Source organism: Fundulus heteroclitus, chromosome 7, assembly GCF_011125445.2.
Source record: "Fundulus heteroclitus isolate FHET01 chromosome 7, MU-UCD_Fhet_4.1, whole genome shotgun sequence".
NCBI classification, from domain to species: Eukaryota; Metazoa; Chordata; class Actinopteri; order Cyprinodontiformes; family Fundulidae; genus Fundulus; species Fundulus heteroclitus.
In genome coordinates, this window is record NC_046367.1 from 23,481,759 (window position 1) to 23,500,492 (window position 18,734).

At 36.8% G+C, this 18,734-nt stretch overlaps 1 protein-coding gene across 7 annotated transcripts in view; it reads left to right on the top strand.

The window, feature by feature from the left end:
- Positions 1-12,156, top strand: part of LOC105938278 (sporozoite surface protein 2) — a 39,494-nt gene extending 27,338 nt beyond the window's left edge. For 3 of the 7 annotated variants that reach the window (XM_036139217.1, XM_036139216.1, XM_036139219.1), the window contains 9 exons: positions 606-710; positions 2,109-2,318; positions 3,645-3,749; positions 3,979-4,188; positions 5,782-5,886; positions 7,559-7,648; positions 8,294-8,398; positions 8,626-8,715; positions 11,496-12,156. In XM_036139217.1, the coding sequence (XP_035995110.1) occupies positions 606-710; positions 2,109-2,318; positions 3,645-3,749; positions 3,979-4,188; positions 5,782-5,886; positions 7,559-7,648; positions 8,294-8,398; positions 8,626-8,715; positions 11,496-11,602 (1,127 nt within the window). In that variant the 3' untranslated portion in view covers positions 11,603-12,156. The remainder of the gene's footprint in view (positions 1-605; positions 711-2,108; positions 2,319-3,644; positions 3,750-3,978; positions 4,189-5,781; positions 5,887-7,558; positions 7,649-8,293; positions 8,399-8,625; positions 8,716-11,495) is intronic. The other 4 variants (XM_036139218.1, XM_036139220.1, XM_036139221.1 and 1 more) reach the window with 4 other exon arrangements.
- Positions 12,157-18,734: the final 6,578 nt, after the last annotated feature.

Below are 18,734 nucleotides of genomic sequence, written 5' to 3' on the forward strand. Positions count from 1 at the left end.
AAAAAAAACACTTGACAGATGTTTTATATTCTTTGATGAAAGTATATTTATTGTATTCAACTGAACAAGTGATTAATGAACTTAGCAGCATAAACAAGGATCTTCTCAATATAAATGTATTCAGCGACAGGCCCTGTGAGTTTCTGTGCTTCTGATGATTTTGCATCGTTTTATCTTTGGTCTTTAACTAGAGCCAAGTGGGTAGATGCCATGGATTTTGTCTAGTTTCTTGCCAGCTTTTGTTAGCTTCAGTCTCAATCTTCAAAAACAAAAACATGATCAAACTTTTTAAGGCACAAAATTCTTCATTCTCGAACTAACAGTTTATCAGTAAAACAGTAATGGGGGTGTGCTGTTTATTGTGCTCCTTCACAGCTTACATTTAACGTTTGGGTTGTTTCGTACCGTAGGTTTTATGAACCTCGGAGAAAACATTAAATCAATATTTGGAAAGGTTCTGTAAATGAAAATTCTAATCTCTTACTGCTATTTGCTCCTTTAAACTCCTCCTGATTCAATGTATCAGCTTTGCAACATTCATTAGTAAAACATCAATTAGCAGACTTTCATCTCCTGTCTGACCTCGTCTTTATCATCCTGTACAGATGACAAAAAACAAGAACCTGCAGAAAACCTGAACAACAAAGAGGACGATCCTGCAGACTCTGAGGAGACCAACGAGACTTCAACCAATTCACCTGATGAATATAGTGAGTACATGTCAGCTTAAATGCAGTAAAACTCTGCTGTTTCTCTGCTGTCTTTAGAAATGAAACTTCTTAAAGGAATCACCACTCCATGTCAAAATTACTTGCAATCTTTCAAAGGACACAAAAGTATTGAATTTTAATTTTCTGATAATTAAAACAGATCAGCAATGAAAAGTTAATCCGTTGCTTTCAGCTGCTTGTATCTGTATTAGGGCTGGACGATAATTCAATAACAATATATATCGATCGATAGACATGTGGCGCGAAAGGAAAAAATAGGGTCGATAAAACTTCGATAGAGAGTTTTCCTTCCTTCCTTTCAGCCTATCATATTTGTTGATGCTACAGTCACTACTTCCTCTTGACCAATCGTAATCGCGGACCCAGGAACGCCGTCACAAAGCGCCGCCCTCTCAAACCACAACACAGAGCACGTGAATATGTCGCAGCAAGGAGCGGCGAGGAAACGGTCCCAAAACGGGGTTTTACTAGTTCGCCAGTCTGACAGAAATAAACCACAGTGATTTGTAAAACTTGCAAGGAACCGGTAAAAACAAAGTCTGGTAACGCAACCAACTTGTTTTATCTCGTAAGCCGCTCACACCCGCAGTAGCGCAAGCTGTGTCAGCCCCGCACGACACCGCGTCATCTTCTGGAAGTTCTTTCAAAACGAAGCAGGTACAGCAGCTAAACTGGGCTCCCTTCTTTGTGATAAAATTAAAAAGCGTCTAAGCGGCATAAGGACATTACGCATGCAGTAACATGCTTCATAGTGATGTATATGCTGCTGTTTTCTGCATCTGAAAAACCTGGCTTCAGCAACTACTCGCCACTCTTGATCCGCTATATAACGTTCCAGGACGCAAATTTTTCTCTAACAGCGCTCCCTAAATTGAGCAACAAGTGCAGAGAATCTGTGCAAAATGAGCTGCAATCTGTGTCCTTACACGCCACAACCTCGGACCTCAGCCCTGCATCAGCCTCTCAATTATGAAACCTGAGTAGTAACTAGTGTACTATTCCCACCTAAATAGGCTATTTTATTTATTTATTTGGTATATTTATTTTGGTCATTTTACTGGTCACTTTAGTTTATTCTTTGGCATTATTTAATAACATAAGTCAGGTCTCTTAAGTTATTTTTCTTTAAAAAAAATTCTGTTATGGTTAAAAAAGTTGGTTAAATAAAGATTTAATTGGAATTCTGTGTTTGTGTTCTTTATTAAAATTAAATCATTTAGCAATATCATAAAATGTCCAGGCAGAGCTGCACATAAAATATGGTTTTAAATATTTTCAATAATTATCGATATCGATCAATATGCATTTTTTTTTATCGATAAGCTTTTTTTCTATATCGTCCAGCCCTGATCTGTATCTCCCTTTTATGTGTTGCAGGTCCAGAGAAACCCATAAATCGGTTTCAAAGAGCCCCGTCTGGTCCTCCAGTTGCTCCAAAACCAAAAATCCAGCCAAAACTCCCCACAGAGCAAAAACTGGGTGACGAGAACATGCCAGCAAATGTTAACAAAGAGCAAAGTTTAGAGAATGATCCTCCTGACTCTGGGATAGAAACGGAGGAATCTGCTGCTGCGTCAGATAATCAGAGTGAGTAAAAATGAGCAAAAGACAACACTATAAAAACTCCTTTTATTAACAATAATTTTATATCATTTTATAAAATATGTGATTTAACCATTTAAAGTCTGATACAGGTAATTTTAAGGAAATGTCAAATTTTTTTAAAGGAAAATCTTTTTTTTTGGTTTTGGTTGCTTTAGAAATATAAAAAAATAAACGTCAGTCTTTCAGTTGTTCTTTGTATGGTAATGGTGATGGCTGCAGACAGGATGGATCTCCTGTAGCTGTCTGTCTTACAGCGGATCTACAGAAGCCTCTGACTGAAGACACTCTGTTGTTTTACAACAGTCTAATGAAGAGGACGCTCTGGGTTGTCCACAATGTCCTTCATTTTATGAAGAATCCTTCTTTGCAAAATCATCTCTAGAGGTTCTAGAAAGGTCCCCAGAACAGAGCGTGCCTTCTTTATAAGTTTGTTGAGCTTCTTAAGCGAACTGCTGTGCAAGAAAACATCGGCGGTTGGCCCAATATGGGAATAATGCTTCGTTCCATTTACCTCAGAACTCGAAACTGGGAAGTCGGAGATTACGACTTATCCGACTGATTGCATTCCAGTTTCCTGCTTGTGTGACTGTTGGAAAAAAACATGGACGCTCGCACCAAAGCCATGGTTAAAGGTTTAAATACAGCCAACCTGAGTCACAGAATGAGTTTTAAAGTGTCTTTTTTTTGCAAAATATTTCTTTTTTTTAAGCAATGCTAAACTGTTCAACTGAACATGAAAAATTAAAAAACAATAGGTGTCGATTGTTCGTTGCTCTTTAAGCCCTACTGTTAAAACAATAATAACGACAATAGCACTGTTCTATGGAGTACTTTCTGCATATAAGTACTGTGCTTCTGATGATTTTACATAATTTTATCTTTGGTCTTTAACTAGAGCCAAGTGGGTAGATGCCATGGATTTTGTCTAGTTTCTTGCCAGCTTTTGTCGGCCTCAGTCTCGATCTTCAAAAAAAAAAACATGATAAAACTTTTTAAGGCACAAAATCTTTATTCTTGAACTAACAGTTTATCGCTAACACAGTAATGGGGGTGTGCTGTTTATTGTGCTCTTTCACAGCTTACATTTAACGTTTTGGTTGTTTCGTACCGTAGGTTTTATGAACCTCGGAGAAAACATTAAATCAATATTTGGCAAGGTTCTGTAAATAAAAATTCTAATCTCTTACCGCTATTTACTCTTTTAAACTCCTCCTTATTCAATGTATCAGCTTTGCAACAGTCATTAGTAAAACATTAATTAGCAGACTTTCATCTCCTGTCTCACCTCGTCTTTATCATCCTGTACAGATGACAAAAAACAAGAACCTGCAGAAAACCTGAACAACAAAGAGGACGATCCTGCAGACTCTGAGGAGACCAACGAGACTTCAACCAATTCACCAGATGAACATAGTGAGTACACGTCAGTTTAAATGCAGTTAAACTCTGCTGTTTCTCTGCTGTCTTTAGAAATGAGAATTCTTAAAGGAATCACCACTCCATGTCATAATTACTTGCAATCTTATAGAGGATACAAAAGTACTGAATTTTAATTTTCTGATAATTAAAACAGATCAGCAATGAAAAGTTAATCTGTTGCTTTCAGCTGCTTGTATCTGTATCTCCCTTTTATGTGTTGCAGGTCCAGAGAAACCCATAAATCGGTTTCAAAGAGCCCCGTCTGGTCCTCGAGTTGCTCCAAAACCAAAAATCCTGCCAAAACTCCCCACAGAGCAAAAACTGGGTGACGAGAACATGCTAGCAAATGTTAACAAAGAGCAAAGTTTAGAGAATGATCCTCCTGGCTCTGGGATAGAAACGGAGGAATCTGCTGCTGCGTCAGATAATCAGAGTGAGTAACAATGAGCAAAAGACAACACTATAAAAACTCCTTTATTAACAATAATTTTATATCATTTTATAAAATATGTGATTTAAACGTCACATTTTTTAAAAAGAAAATCTTTTTTCTTTGATTGCTTAAGAAATATAAAAAAATAAACGACAGTCTTTCAGTTGTTCTTTGTATGGTAATGGTGATGGCTGCAGACAGGATGGATCTCCTGTAGCTGTCTGTCTTACAGCGGATCTACAGAAGCCTCTGACTGAAGACACTCTGTTGTTTTACAACAGTCTAATGAAGAGGACGCTCTGGGTTGTCCACAATGTCCTTCATTTTATGAAGAATCCTTCTTTGCAAAATCATCTCTAGAGGTTCTAGAAAGGTCCCCAGAACAGAGCGTGCCTTCTTTATGTTTTATTTTTTTTTTTACCTTCTTAAGCGAACTGCTGTGCAAGAAAACATCGTCCGTTGGCCCGATATGGGAATAATGCTGCGTTCCATTTACCTCAGAACTCGAAACTGGGAAGTCGGAGATTACGACTTATCCGACTGATTGTATTCCAGTTTCCTGCTTGTGTGACTGTTGGAAAAAAACATGGACGCTCGCACCAAAGCCATGGTTAAAGGTTTAAATACAGCCAACCTGAGTCACAGAATGAGTTTTAAAGTGCCTTTTTTTGCAAAATCTTTCTGTTTTTTTTTAAGCAATGCTGAATTGTTCAACTGAACATGAAAGCCTAAAAAACAATAGGTGTCGATTGTTCGTTGCTCTTTAAGCCCTACTGTTAAAACAATAACGACAATAGCACTGTTCTATGAAGTACTTTCTGCATATAAACAGCACTGAAACATCCCATCTTTTAAACCCTAAAAAGTTGTACCTTTACAGCTGACTAAATGTTACATTAATTACAGAGAACTGCTAAAAACAGTCAAAGTAAGAGGTTTTACTGCTACTTGCAGGAACATTGAATGTAAAAGTTAGGTATGATCTTGTTACATTGACTTTAGAGTTGAAATTTTCAACTCGAGGACAAATGGAACACAGTGTTGCCTGTGTAGGCGGACACTGGCTGGGACAAAAACTAATATTTTAAACTCAATAATGACACCAACAAAAATAATCTATACTATCCTCAATAATGTGGAAAAGGCAATGAGTTATTACCAATAAAGATTAAAAAACAAATATAATCAATAAAGTTACAACTATGTGTTTGTGTATTGGTGTAAAATCACAACATAGTAGGGAAGTTAGGAGCCATTTAGATTAAAAAAACACTTGGCCGGTGTTTTATATTCTTTCATGAAAGTCTATTCATTGAATTCAACTGAACAAGTAATTAATTAACAGCAGCAAAGTCATGGATCTTTTCAATGGATGGATTCTGACTATTTCTTGCCAGCTTTTGTGAGCTTCATTCCCATAAAACTGGTTAAGACAACAAATTCTTCATTTCTTGAATTAACAGTTTGTCATTGCTAAAGCAGTAATGTTTAGTTTCTTACAACATTTCTGTATTAAAGCTTTTACAAAAAGAAGAAGCTAAAGGCAGCAGACTTTCATCTCCTGTCTGACCTCGTCTTTATCATCCTGTACAGATGACAAAAAAGAAGAACCTGCAGAAAACCTGAACAACAAAGAGGACGATCCTGCAGACTCTGAGGAGACCAACGAGACTTCACCCAATGAGCCAAATGAACATAGTGAGTACACGTCAGCTTAAATGCAGTTAAACTCTGCTGTTTCTCTGCTGTCTTTAGACCAGTGTTGTATAAAGTACTGAAATCTCGGAGTAGTACTTCTCCAAAATATGACTTTGGTAAAAGTCCAAGTAACTGACTGAAATGTTACTTGAGTAAAAGTCTTAAAGTATCTGAAATGTCTTGTACTTAAGTATAAAAATTACTGTAAAAATAGATGTATTCAAGTAATGTAATGAAAAGTATAAGTAAAAAGTAAAACAAAGCACATGCAGTTCGAATGACATTTTTTAGTCGTTCAAACTGCATGTTAAATTCACTTAAAATAATATAAACAACCAAGTGCAGGAGAAATTTAGATCAAGTTTAGACAGAAAATACAACCTTTTTGTAAGCTTTCAGTTTTCCTTCTTCAAGCAAGGTCATTGCTAAGCAACCAACACACAACCAAGTGCAGGCAAAATTTAGACCAGGGGGTGTATACTAAGAACATGGTTAAGTGATAAACCAGGCTTAGTTAACCTACAGGAAGTGATAAACCTGCTAACAGATACACCTGCAGGCAGACCAGCTGACAGCTTTGCTAGGGCCCGGGACAACGCAGTCTATTTGGGCCCCCCCCTCTACACCTGCTGCCACCACACACACACACAAATCTCTGTATTTTATACTGGATATTTTCAACCCAGCTATTGAATTTGATGATCTTTTCTTCATAAGAGAACAGCAAGCACTGCAGCCACTGTATATCAGCCAGCCCATAACAATTTTTCCCTTCCATTGCAGGAGGTAGAATATGTTAGATACTTTGGGAATTCTCTGCCCTCTGAATCTGCTAGCTCCGGCCCTGGTTTATACTAATTTATTAATGGACAGTGTGGAAATCTATGAACAATAAAACCAATGTATATTGTGTTCCTTTGTTTTATTTGTCTTTATCCTAATTCTAGAAGTAGCAATAGTCAAATGAATAACACTATTATTTTGTAGCACCCTAATCATACTATTATAACTACGCAAAGGTCTAAACAAGAGTAGCAACTGCCTCAAATGGTCGAAAATAAATCAAAGCAACAATAACAACGAAATAATGGTAAAAGTGACACTCTCACCTTTTTCAGACGGCTGTGGCTAAGAATCTGAATTTTTATGACCTAAAGTCTTTGTAGCAGTCTTCAGAACTCCTGCCTGGCACAGAATATTTACTTTTATAAAAGAGATTAGGTTTTTGTTGATAAAATGTGTTATACCTCAGAATTAAATGCTATTTTGAGATATTAGTGTTGGTTACTTACATTTCTCAAGTTCAACAATTCAAAACTCTCTCTGCTGCTTCTGTTCAGAACTGCACTCAGCAGCTTTCACCTATTTTAGCGCAGATAATATTTAGTTTCTTAACTGGGACTAGTTTCGTAGTCTAGTATTAATTGTGGTAACGGCTGTATCCTAATTAAAATCGAAACTGAAATCTCGTGCTCCAAGCACGTACGCTCATGCACGCACACACGTAATAGAAAACAGCCAATCAGGAAGAGGGAAGGTGGGATTTAGGACAGCACAACCAATGAGCTAGTGGGTAGCATTAAATTTTCTGATAGTTAAGAGGATCTGTGCATAAATTTAATCTGTTGCTGTAAACATTTTGTGTCTCTGCATTTTGCTTTTTGTGTTGCAGGTTTAGAGAGCTCTACAAATAAGGGTAATGATCCTCCAGACACTGAGATAGCACCTGAGGAATCTGCTGCTGCTACTTCTGATAATCAGAGTGAGTATACGTGAGCCATAAACAAAACTATAGTCAATAGTTATGAGTATTTGTGTTTGTGTATTGGTGTAAAACCACAAAGTAGTGGGGATGTTGGGAACCATTTAGATAAAAAAAACACAGCATAAACAAGGATCTTCTCAATATAAATTTATTCAGTGACAGGCCCTGTGAGTTTCTGTGTTTCTGATGATTTTGCATCATTTTATCTTTGGTCTTTAACTAGAGCCAAGTGGGTAGATGCCATGGATTTTATCTAGTTTCTTGCCAGCTTTTGTCAGCTTCAGTCTCGATCTTCAAAAAAAAAAAAAAAACATGATAAAACTTTTTAAGGCACAAAATTCTTCATTCTTAAACTAACAGTTTATTGCTAAAGCAGTAATGGGGGTGTGACGTTTATTGTGCTCCTTCACAGCTTACATTTGACGTTTTGGTTGTTTCGTACCGTAGGTTTTATGAACCTCGGAGAAAACATTAAATCAATATTTGGAAAGGTTCTGTAAATGATAACTCTAATCTCTTACCGCTATTTACTCTTTTAAACTCCTCCTTATTCAATGTACCAGCTTTGCAACATTCATTAGTAAAACATCAATTAGCAGACTTTCATCTCCTGTCTCACCTCGTTTTTATCATCCTGTACAGATGACAAAAAACAAGAATCTGCAGAAAACCTGAACAACAAAGAGGACGATCCTGCAGACTCTGAGGAGACCAACGAGACTTCACCCAATGAGCCAAATGAACATAGTGAGTACACGTCAGCGTAAATGCTGTTAAACTCTGCTGTTTCTCTGCTGTCTTTAGAAATGAGAATTCTTAAAGGAATCACCACTCCATGTCAAAATTGCTTGCAATCGTTCAGAGGACACAACAATATTGAATTTTAATTTTCTGATAGTTAAAGGATCTGTGCATAAATTTAATCTGTAGTTGTAAACATTTTGTTTCTCTGCATTTTGCTTTTTGTGTTGCAGGTTTAGAAAGCTCTTCAAATGAGGGTAATGATCCTCCAGACTCTGAGATGACACCTGAGGAATCTGCTGCTGCTACTTCTGATAATCAGGGTGAGTATACGTGAGCCATAAACAAAACTATAAAAACTAAAGACTGAAAAACTATAGTCAATAGTTATGAGTATTTGTGTTTGTGTGTTGGTGTAAAACCACAAAGTAGTGGGGAAGTTAGGAGCCATTTACATAAAAAAAGACACTTGACAGATATTTTATATTCTTTGATGAAAGTATATTCATTGTATTCAACTGAACAAGTAATTAATGAACTTAGCAGCATAAACAAGGATCTTCTCAATATAAATGTATTCAGCGACAGGCCCTGTGAGTTTCTGTGCTTCTGATGATTTTGCATCATTTTATCTTTGGTCTTTAACTAGAGCCAAGTGGGTAGATGCCATGGATTTTGTCTAGTTTCTTGCCAGCTTTTGTCAGCTTCAGTCTCGATCTTCAAAAAAATAAAAAACATGATTAAACTTTTTAAGGCACAAAATTCTTCATTCTAACAGTTTATCGCTAAAGCAGTAATGGGAGTGTGCTGGTTATTGTACTCCTTCACAGCTTACATTTGACGTTTTGGTTGTTTCTTACCGTAGGTTTTATGGACCTCAGAGAAAACATTAAATCAATATTTGTAAAGGTTGTGTAAATGAAAACTCTAATCTCTTACCGCTATTTGCTCCTTTTAACTCCTCCTGATATAATGTATCAGCTTAGGTGTATTAAAGTAAACCTTTCTAAATAAACCATTTAACTTTCCTTGTTTATTTCTCTGCCAAACCTGTGGTTGCCTCTGTGTCAGTTCAGTTAACTTTGGGCATCCAGTTGGAAAAGGCAATGAGTTATTTCCAATAAAGATTAAAAAATAGAAAATTAAATAAAGATACAATTATTTGTGTTTGTGTAATGCTGTAAAATCACAAAGTAATAGGGAAGTTAGAAGCCATTTAGATTAAAAAAAGCTTGGCAGGTGTTTTATATTCTTTGATGAATGTATATTCATTGTATTCAACAGAACAATTAATAATGAATTTTGCCACAAAAACATGGATTTTTTCAATGCATGGATTCTAATTCTGTCATCCTTTGTCAGTTTCAGTCTCGGTCTTCAAAAGAAAAAAAACAACATAAAACTGTTTAAGACACAAAATTCTTCGCTTCTTGAATTAACAGTTTTTTCATCGCTAAAGCAGTAACCGGGGTGTGCCGTTTATTTAGCTTCTTCATGGCTTCGTGCCTTTGTTTGTTTTGGTTGTTTCATACAGGATGTTTTCGTAACCTTAAATCATTTGGTAAATGATTATGAAACACTATGTAAATTAAAACTTTAACTTCGTACGGCTATTTGCTTTTTTAAAATCTTTGTCACTTATACGAGCTTCACAACATATCCCTTTCACACTGCTGCATAAATAGCTTTTTTCTAATGGTGTTCGGAGACGTGATGCAACAGGAGAATAACCCACCTTGCTGCGACTCAAATGTTGCAGCAAAGGCCTAATAGTCGCATTCCTTCATCTTACATTACACTTTGGAGATGCTTTACTCACCTTAGATCTGAGTTGGATAAGACAGAAAGTGAAACTCAAGCCATCACTTGCTGCCTGATGCATTTGTCTAATAATTATTTTACCACTTGGGGGCACTCATGGAGCATTGAAATCATCCTTGATGGTTAGTTTAGCTTTTATTATTGGAAGAAAAAATAAGATGGCAACATCAGGGAAAGGTAATGTACATAACTATAATGCAGCTGCAACCTTTGTATTTCACACCTTTGATCTCCAAGATACATGAACCTTTTACAACAGGACCTTTATAAAATGTGACACACTTTGAAGACAGAAATTGATGTTACACCAAATTGTTAGATTTTCACTTCCCAAATATGCCTTCTAAGGAAAAAACTGTCAGGAAGATCCTGTGATCCTGTTTTTACAACAGGATCACAAAAAAATTGGGACACACTGACTTTGAAGACATGAAAGAAGACAGAATCTGATGTTCCACAAAATCTCCTGTATTTCCTCAAGCTTAGACCAACATTGTAGGTTGTTTAGCAAAACTCAACCAAACATGACAAGATATCAAACAAGGTGTCGGCTGCTTAATGAGAACCAGATTTTTTATTTTATTTTTTTAAGAAATATTTTTAGCAACCAAGTACTTCCTCTAACATCACCTTTATGCCTCTTTAGTCTGTTTCTGGAGGGATTATATATATATATATATATATATATATATATATATATATATATATATATATATATATTGCTCTTTTGAGTGGTTGTTTAAAGGCAATTCTTCTTTGCGCATCTCTCTATTCAGAATAACTTTTCTGAAGCCGTCGTTGTTTTATTCAGATTAGCATAAACCATAAACCCGAAGCAGCTTTGTTATTTTTATTATGTCCTCAACTTCAAAGCCCTCAGATTAGATTATATCTCCTATAACAGAATATGGAACCCCACACAATAGGTTCAGCTTCAGCAGTTTTCCTTATTGTTTATTCATGATGTTCTAGTGTTTCCCGATTCAGAAAAGAAAAACACTTATTATGAATGAGTTTTCCACATTCGGGAATGACTAACATTGATCAGTTTTGACAGGTTAAATTGTATTTACACGAGCATGTCGCAACCTGGAAGACGGACTCAATTTGATTACCCTTAATGCACTCCGTTGCTTTGTTTGGAAGTGGGCTTTTTTGGCTTTGTTCACTCCTGAAAAGTCCATGCAGTGAGATTTCATTGGAATACTCACAATCAAGTGTTCAACATATTTGCAAATTCTTAGCAGATGGGTTTAAGCAGAGCTGTTACTGTCTGTTTCAGATTCGCAAAACAAGAAAGTGGAGAATGAGTCTGCAAAAGCAACCTCTGATGATGATGTGCAGCCACCGCCTGCGGCCAATTCCCCCTTGAGCCAAAAGTCTCCATAGATTTTCACACAAACAAGGCATCAGCTCAGATGAGCCTACAGAAAAAGGTACTGGAGAATCTGCCTCATTATCCTCAGAAGAACCAGAAATAAAACAGAGCCAAATTCACCCGTCACCACTTTGGAAAGGGCTGGTTCAGAATCGGCTGAAGACGAGCACAAGCCCCATGCAACCACAACTGAATCAGAAGTGGAGACCCCATGAAAAACGGACAAACACCATCCAGACAATAACAGCGGATTACACCTCCCACCCACGAATGGTCTCAAGGCCAACAAAATCAACACTAGACGGTAATGCTTTCACTAGACGGTAAGACTTTCCAGAGCTTATGAAGCAGATGCAGTCGAAGTGGAAGAAGAAAAGAACAAGGCCAGGCAGAGCAGTATAATCTTCTGACGACCAGGATTAACCAAAGAGCCAAAAATATAAAACGAGAGCTTTAATGAGGATAAAGATGGGCAAACTGTTGAATAGGCCCCCATTGTTTGCAGCCTCTCAAACAACATGGCAACGGAGACTGATTCTATGAAAAGGAGCAAAAGCCAAAAAAAGAGAAGGAATGAGGAAGGGTTTTGTTTTAAAAGGACCCAGGAGAAGTATTCTACACTAAGCTAAAGACAGATGTGCACTCCATCCATCTAGTTTTTCATTTTTTCAACGGGGCCTTACAAAAGCATTCATCTCCATAGAATGTATTTCGTCACATAACAACCACAAGCTTCACCAAGTTTTATTGGGATTTTTGTATAGATGCATTGAGATAAAGAGGTGTGTAACTTTTCATTTTTAAAGTGAAAGGAAACCATACATAATCTTTTTTTTTTTTTTTTAAGATTGGGGGGGGGGTTGAAAATTGTGCCATGTGTATGACTATAGCCCACTGATGTTGATTGTTGAACCAGATTTTAGCTTTGCACATCAATATAAACATGCCATTCTGTTTTTCAATAGTCAAGCTCAGTTTGGATGGAGAGTATTTGTAGAGATACATTTTTAAGTCTTCTTAATCAGATTTAGATGTAGGCCCTTCTAACACATGTACATTTGAGCCTAAAGCCTTTTATCATAACACTGACTGTATGTTTAGGATCGTAATCTTGCTGGAAGGTCCCAGTTTCAACTCTTTTGCAGCCTCTAAAAGATTTATATCCACCCACCCCCCAACGAACCTTGACCATAACGGTCAAGGTTCATAGGGAAGCTGACCAGAACCCTGTCTTACCGACGGAAAGAAGTCCCAACATTTTTCCACATTGTTTTAATTTTCTGCTTCACGTGCCTTTTGCATTTAGGCCAATATCTCTATTTTGCAAAGGGATAAAAAAAAATGGAAAAAAAAATTTAAGGGGTATGAGGATGACAAATAATTTGCTTTAAAAACTCAAATTCTGATAATGCCTTTAAAGTGAATGATTGTACACGCAATTGCAGAAATGTCATGTTTGTGAAAGCTGCTTGCTATGGTGCTATAAGGTAAACTCAGGACAGAAGTACACATTTTTGTACATTCAAAGATCTCAACGATCTCTTCAGTCTTTTCAAAATTATTTTAGAATTACACTTTATGCTCTTAACTTTATGTCTGAATGTTTAATTTTTTTAGGTTTACAGTTTTATGATATGTATTTCTATATTTTTTTAGGCATGTAGAAAACCATAAACTTTATCTATTATAAAGTGATGTGATGACCTGATGACCTGGTAACCCATTGGATCTAGAATGGACACCTGGACTGGTCTGCAGCTATCCTGTATCATAAGCAATAAGCTGCATTTTACTTGGCAGTCTGACGTCTTTCTACAGAAACCAGCATTAGTTTCATTGGTAGTGTGAGCTTCAGTCCCTCGTTCCCACACAGGGCCAATCTACACTTCCCACGTCTATTAGTGGACTTTGGCCATGACCTTGTTGCCACTTTGCTACTTCATCTTCCCTGGATTACCTTTAACAGATGCTGCCCAGAGCAGGCTGGGAAAACGCCCCACAAGAGCTAAAGTTTTAAAGATGTGCTGGCCCAGACGGTCAGCTAACCATCATCCTTGAGCAAACCCTCATGCTTGTTCACTTTCTTGCTTTTCTTCAACTTTATTGATTTGTCGATTAAAATATCCCACCCACTGGCGGAGCATGACATACAGGTCACCCGTCTTCGGTCATAATGTTATGCCCAATAATTTTACCCATTTCTTGTTATGTGCAAGAACAAAGGTTTTTAAGAATAAAGTTGTTCCATAAAATGCCAAAATGAATAATATATTGCAATAATAAAAAGATAACAAGGAACTTCTGAAACCTTTTGCCTCCCAATGAAGTTATGAAAGTGTTCATATTGACTTTGCATGTGTTTCGTTACTTCAGTTGTCTCTGCTTGCATTAGAAAAGTACATTAAACTTGACGTTTACTGTATCATTAATGTGGATTTTTATTTCTCTTGCTGCTGTTTTTATTGTGAGTGTTGTAAATGTAGTAAATGCTTTAAACAGCCCCACCTACTGGAAGTGCCTGTTTATGTTTCCCTTGGATGAAATTTCTATAAAACAAATTAATATAATAGTGATGCACAATCTTATATATGTATGTATTTGTATAGTTTCATATATTTTAATAAAGTGAATTTAATAGTTACTAATAAGCATATAATTTTTTATTGTAATCTCTGTATGCCAAATAGGCAATTTTTCTCTTTAGAAAATAAAATCTAATAAAAATGGAGTGTGCGTGTTTTATTTACCATTAGTTCATTCCAATATGCTGAAACATTTTTTTTAAACTAATATATCAAAAGGGAGTTATTTGCTGCATAATTTTGGAAATCTGGACACTGAATATTTTAACTATTTGTGTGCATATTTAAGTGCCACAGCAAATATATATATATATATATATATATATATATATATATATATATATATATATATATATATATATATATATATATATAAAGAGAACGTCATGCTTATGTTAAAGCAGGGCAAATGTTTGTTGTTGCTTGCATTTGCTTTTTTTAAAAATATAACACCATGGTAATCCGGATTTATTTTAAAGGTCATTGGGTTCAGGCTGTATAATGGTAAATTTCAATTGATTCAAATGTCTTTGAAAATGAATTTCTTTGAGTAATTCAATCGTGTATTACATAGTTTCATTCCACAGGGATATATTTTAAGCATTTATTTACATTTTATTATATAAGACCAATAAAAATACAAGTTTCAATACAGAAATACTGAAAGGTATGTCCACATGCCCTCAATGCTTTGTCAAGGCTTTATTTGGATGAATTATTGCATTAATGGAGTGCTGCATGGCTTGAATAAACGCTGGGAACACATTACTGTGTAACAAATCTATCCTATAGAACTGAACTTCAGAAATACTTTTTGAGGATATTTAAATACATTCTACATTGTCACACATTTATCCTCAGAAACCAGAATACAGTGGATTTCAAAGAGGACCGATTTCAAAGAGGACCCGAATGTATGACATACATTTTTTTTTATTAGATTAAATATTGTTAGAAACATGCACTAAAATAAAATAAGCATTAAAATACAGTGTTTGACAGCTTCGACCTGCAACTCAATATCCTGTAGTGCACAGGGATGACAGAAGAATTTTGAGACGCAGTAGTGTTTCCACCTCAGTAGGGGGCAGTGTTTACCAGTCTTTACCCTTTGAAATTTTTTTTTTCCCCTTGTTAATTTAGACATACATTTATTCTCTTTAAAACACCATATTAACAAGATGGTTACAGTATAGCTTATTTAGGGCGGTTTGGATAAAAAAAAAACACATTAAGAATGAAGTGTTAAAATATCCCATCAGATGAATTTATTGCAGTGCATTTTTAAAGTCTGAACACTTCAGATACGTGATATTGCCTTGAGTCATAGCCTGTGTGTTGATGGGGTGTTGTAGGCCTATAACTGCATTGTGAGAGCATATATGTGGGATCTAGGATATCATTCTGAGATGTTCAGACCGATTTCTGCCATGCCCTAATGATATATACGTCCACTTAAATCAGCCAGTGCCATTACATCTTCAAAACTACTTATTTCGCAAGGTCTGCACACCTATAGTTTCTGCCGGAGAGAAGAAGGCTGACGCATGGAGAAACACAACGGATCAGCCAACTCGACCACTCTTTGATATGAGTGCATGACAAGCTGGTGTAGATTTGGGAGGGCAGTGGTTGGGCCGTGTGAGAGAGTCGTGCATGATTAGTTTAGCCTCTGAGTCACTGAGAAGTCTGTGATCTGCTACCACCTGCCCTGTGGGTTCAAGGCACACGAACAGAATGAACAATATCGTGTTTCTGCGGCCACAACAAATACCGATGCCTTATTGGAGTATAGAGTTATTTTGCGGGGCTCTGCCTCCTCAGATCCCAGTCCTAGAGAGGCTCTGCAGTTATATTGATGTAAAAAACTGCTTTAGTCCTTTTTAAAGCACAAACAAAATGATCTGGGGTTCACAAAACATTAAACAGCAATGTGCTTTTTTTTTTTTAAGATCAGGGCAAGATTGCACTTCTTTAAATTTGTTTATGCCCTTTTGTCCTTGTTGCACTAGAAAAAAAAAAGAGTGCTAAAAGAAGAATGGGCTCCCCTCCAGAAGTGCCTTTTATACAGGGGCTTATTAGCATGCTGGGTTGTTTAAATTGCCTCCTGGAGGGCTGACGTGAAATCGAACAATATCCCCTGGCTTTAGAGACTACAGCCCCACGGCTTCTCATTTATTTTTATGCAGAGTTAGGACAGAGCTTTGGCATGGCTCCGCTGAGGAAGCCGAGCCCAGGGAGGCCAGGTCTGGGCAGGTCAGGACAAATCAATTAATATCTGCTCCATGAAAGTTCTTGGCTATTTCTTGGCCATTCTTTGCTGTGACAGTACAACCTGGGCGCCACCGTAACGATGCGGTTGTGCTGTTAAATATTTTTAAGACACTATAATGAAATAATAGCCCTTTATTTCCCATCTCTATTAAAACTAGACTTGTATTTGGACTTCACCTCTGAGGACTGACAGCCAACATTGTTGATTGTCATTGGTATTATTATAGTTTATTAAAGGTCTCCCTCTTGGGTGATTATTTTTATGACCGTGCTTTTCCCGTCTCCTGACTCTGTGTATTTTATTTTTCTGCAAACATTTGGTCATGATGTAAAATTCAAGCTTGCCCGAGGCAGAAAGATTATTACGGCCATAGGAGTAGCCAACAGTGGAAACAATCGCTAATAGGTGCTCAAAGTGGGACAGATAAAATGGACGTAGACTCAAGAAGTGAGAGTTATTTGTATGATCTCAGTTGTCAAGCATAATTATAGTTACTAAGAATTTGGGTCAGGACATCAACTAAATTTCACGCATAGTGAGCGCTACAGTGGACAGCGATTTAAAAGCTGTATGTAGGAGTGTTGGCCGTACAGTTGACTTTAAGCCCCTTTGTTGGACTTCAATGTGTCACATTGCACTGATTTAATCTGATTTAATAGTCAATCAGCGCACAGTGATTATTATATCAATAGCATCAATAAACAATAGAGGACTAATGTAACTGTTAAAAGTTTTCTGCTGATTTTATCTTAGGAGGAAATTGTCAGTATTCATTTGTCGATTAAATAGGACATCTCACATCACCGGCTGTATTTTTCCTGAATTTGTTTCTTTACTCACTTCAAAGTCAGTAAACGTATCTGCAATTTTTGGTGCTGTTACTGATCTTACTATTTTTGTGTTTTGTTTTGTTTTTCACATGGCAAGATTGGAAACAGTGTGACAGCAGCTTAACAGTTAGGACTGTGGTCCAGCTAGTGTACAGCAAAAAGACCTGCAGGGAGGATTATGTAACCAATATCTAATTGAAATTATATAGCGCTACTAACAGTGTGTATTAATATCAAATGTCAAATGGGCAATAACATTTTTAATCAAGGTGGACTTTGAGGAGGAACTCTCAAAATATTAAAGTACATCCCTGTCGAGGAATGGGATTGAAGACAGAATAATCCATTGCTCCATCAGCTGAGAACTCTGATGCTATAGATCCGGCTGTAGCTAAATACACTTAGGACAACATACAGCAAAATATCAATTCCCCATCTGTCTCTCAAGTTCTGTCCCACATGCCAATTATTCTGACGTGTTTATGTAACGCCATTGTGCGTGCTCGGTCCTTCATAGTTTCCGCTTGCTGGCTGCTCATGCGCACTTCTAGTGTTTATGTATCCGGTTAGCTTAGCGGTTAGCTTAGCGGTTAGCTTTGCCGTTAGCCGTTCATTGTAGCTCCACTGCTCTCACCATAGACTTTGAAAATGGCTGAGAGTGGCATGAAGCGAACCACGTTCATGTTTGGAGAAGAAAAGGAAGGCCTCAATAGAAAGAAATAAGACCAGAGTGGATTTGGGAGATTTTCTTTTTCAGGCAGTCTTGTGCATGCACAGTTATTCAAAAAGGGGCTTAAGAAACCTCCGGAAAATTGGCGACTCTACCTTCAATGAGTCCAGTTTTTGTTTGTCATACTTATTTGCCATTTATAATATCTATATTATCAGCAAAGAGCTGAATAAGAGTCTGAATATTTGTTGCTCTAAATATTAGAAATTAGTCAAACGTGTGCTGTGTAAATTTAGCAACAATAATTGAATCTTTCACAGTTTTTGCACAACATATAATATGAGTTTCTTTTTAAAATACATATTTCTATTTTAGACACATGTTGTCCACCTGAGTGAACATGTGGAAATTCATTTATCTGTGCAAAGAAAATGATGTTCTAATATTTATAATGCATAAAGATAAGTGACAACACTCTCTTTAGACTGTTATCATTCAGGCGTGAAAGGGTTATATCTGCTCAGACTATAGAGAGAGATTCACACATCATTAACGTAGTCAGGTGCAGTCATTTTAGGATCTTATCTGCTGTTCAGTGAGTAGAACGCGGTTTAGTGAATACGTCACTGCTGCCAGACTCATATTCGGTGACCACAATATAAACACAGGTTATTAGACGGCCTGCAGGCTGAGTAAAGGTGTGCACGGTGGCAGCCATGTTTGCGTGACTCTCATGGTGCATTCCTTCACATAGTAACAGCCAAAGCTAATTAGACAGATACTCTT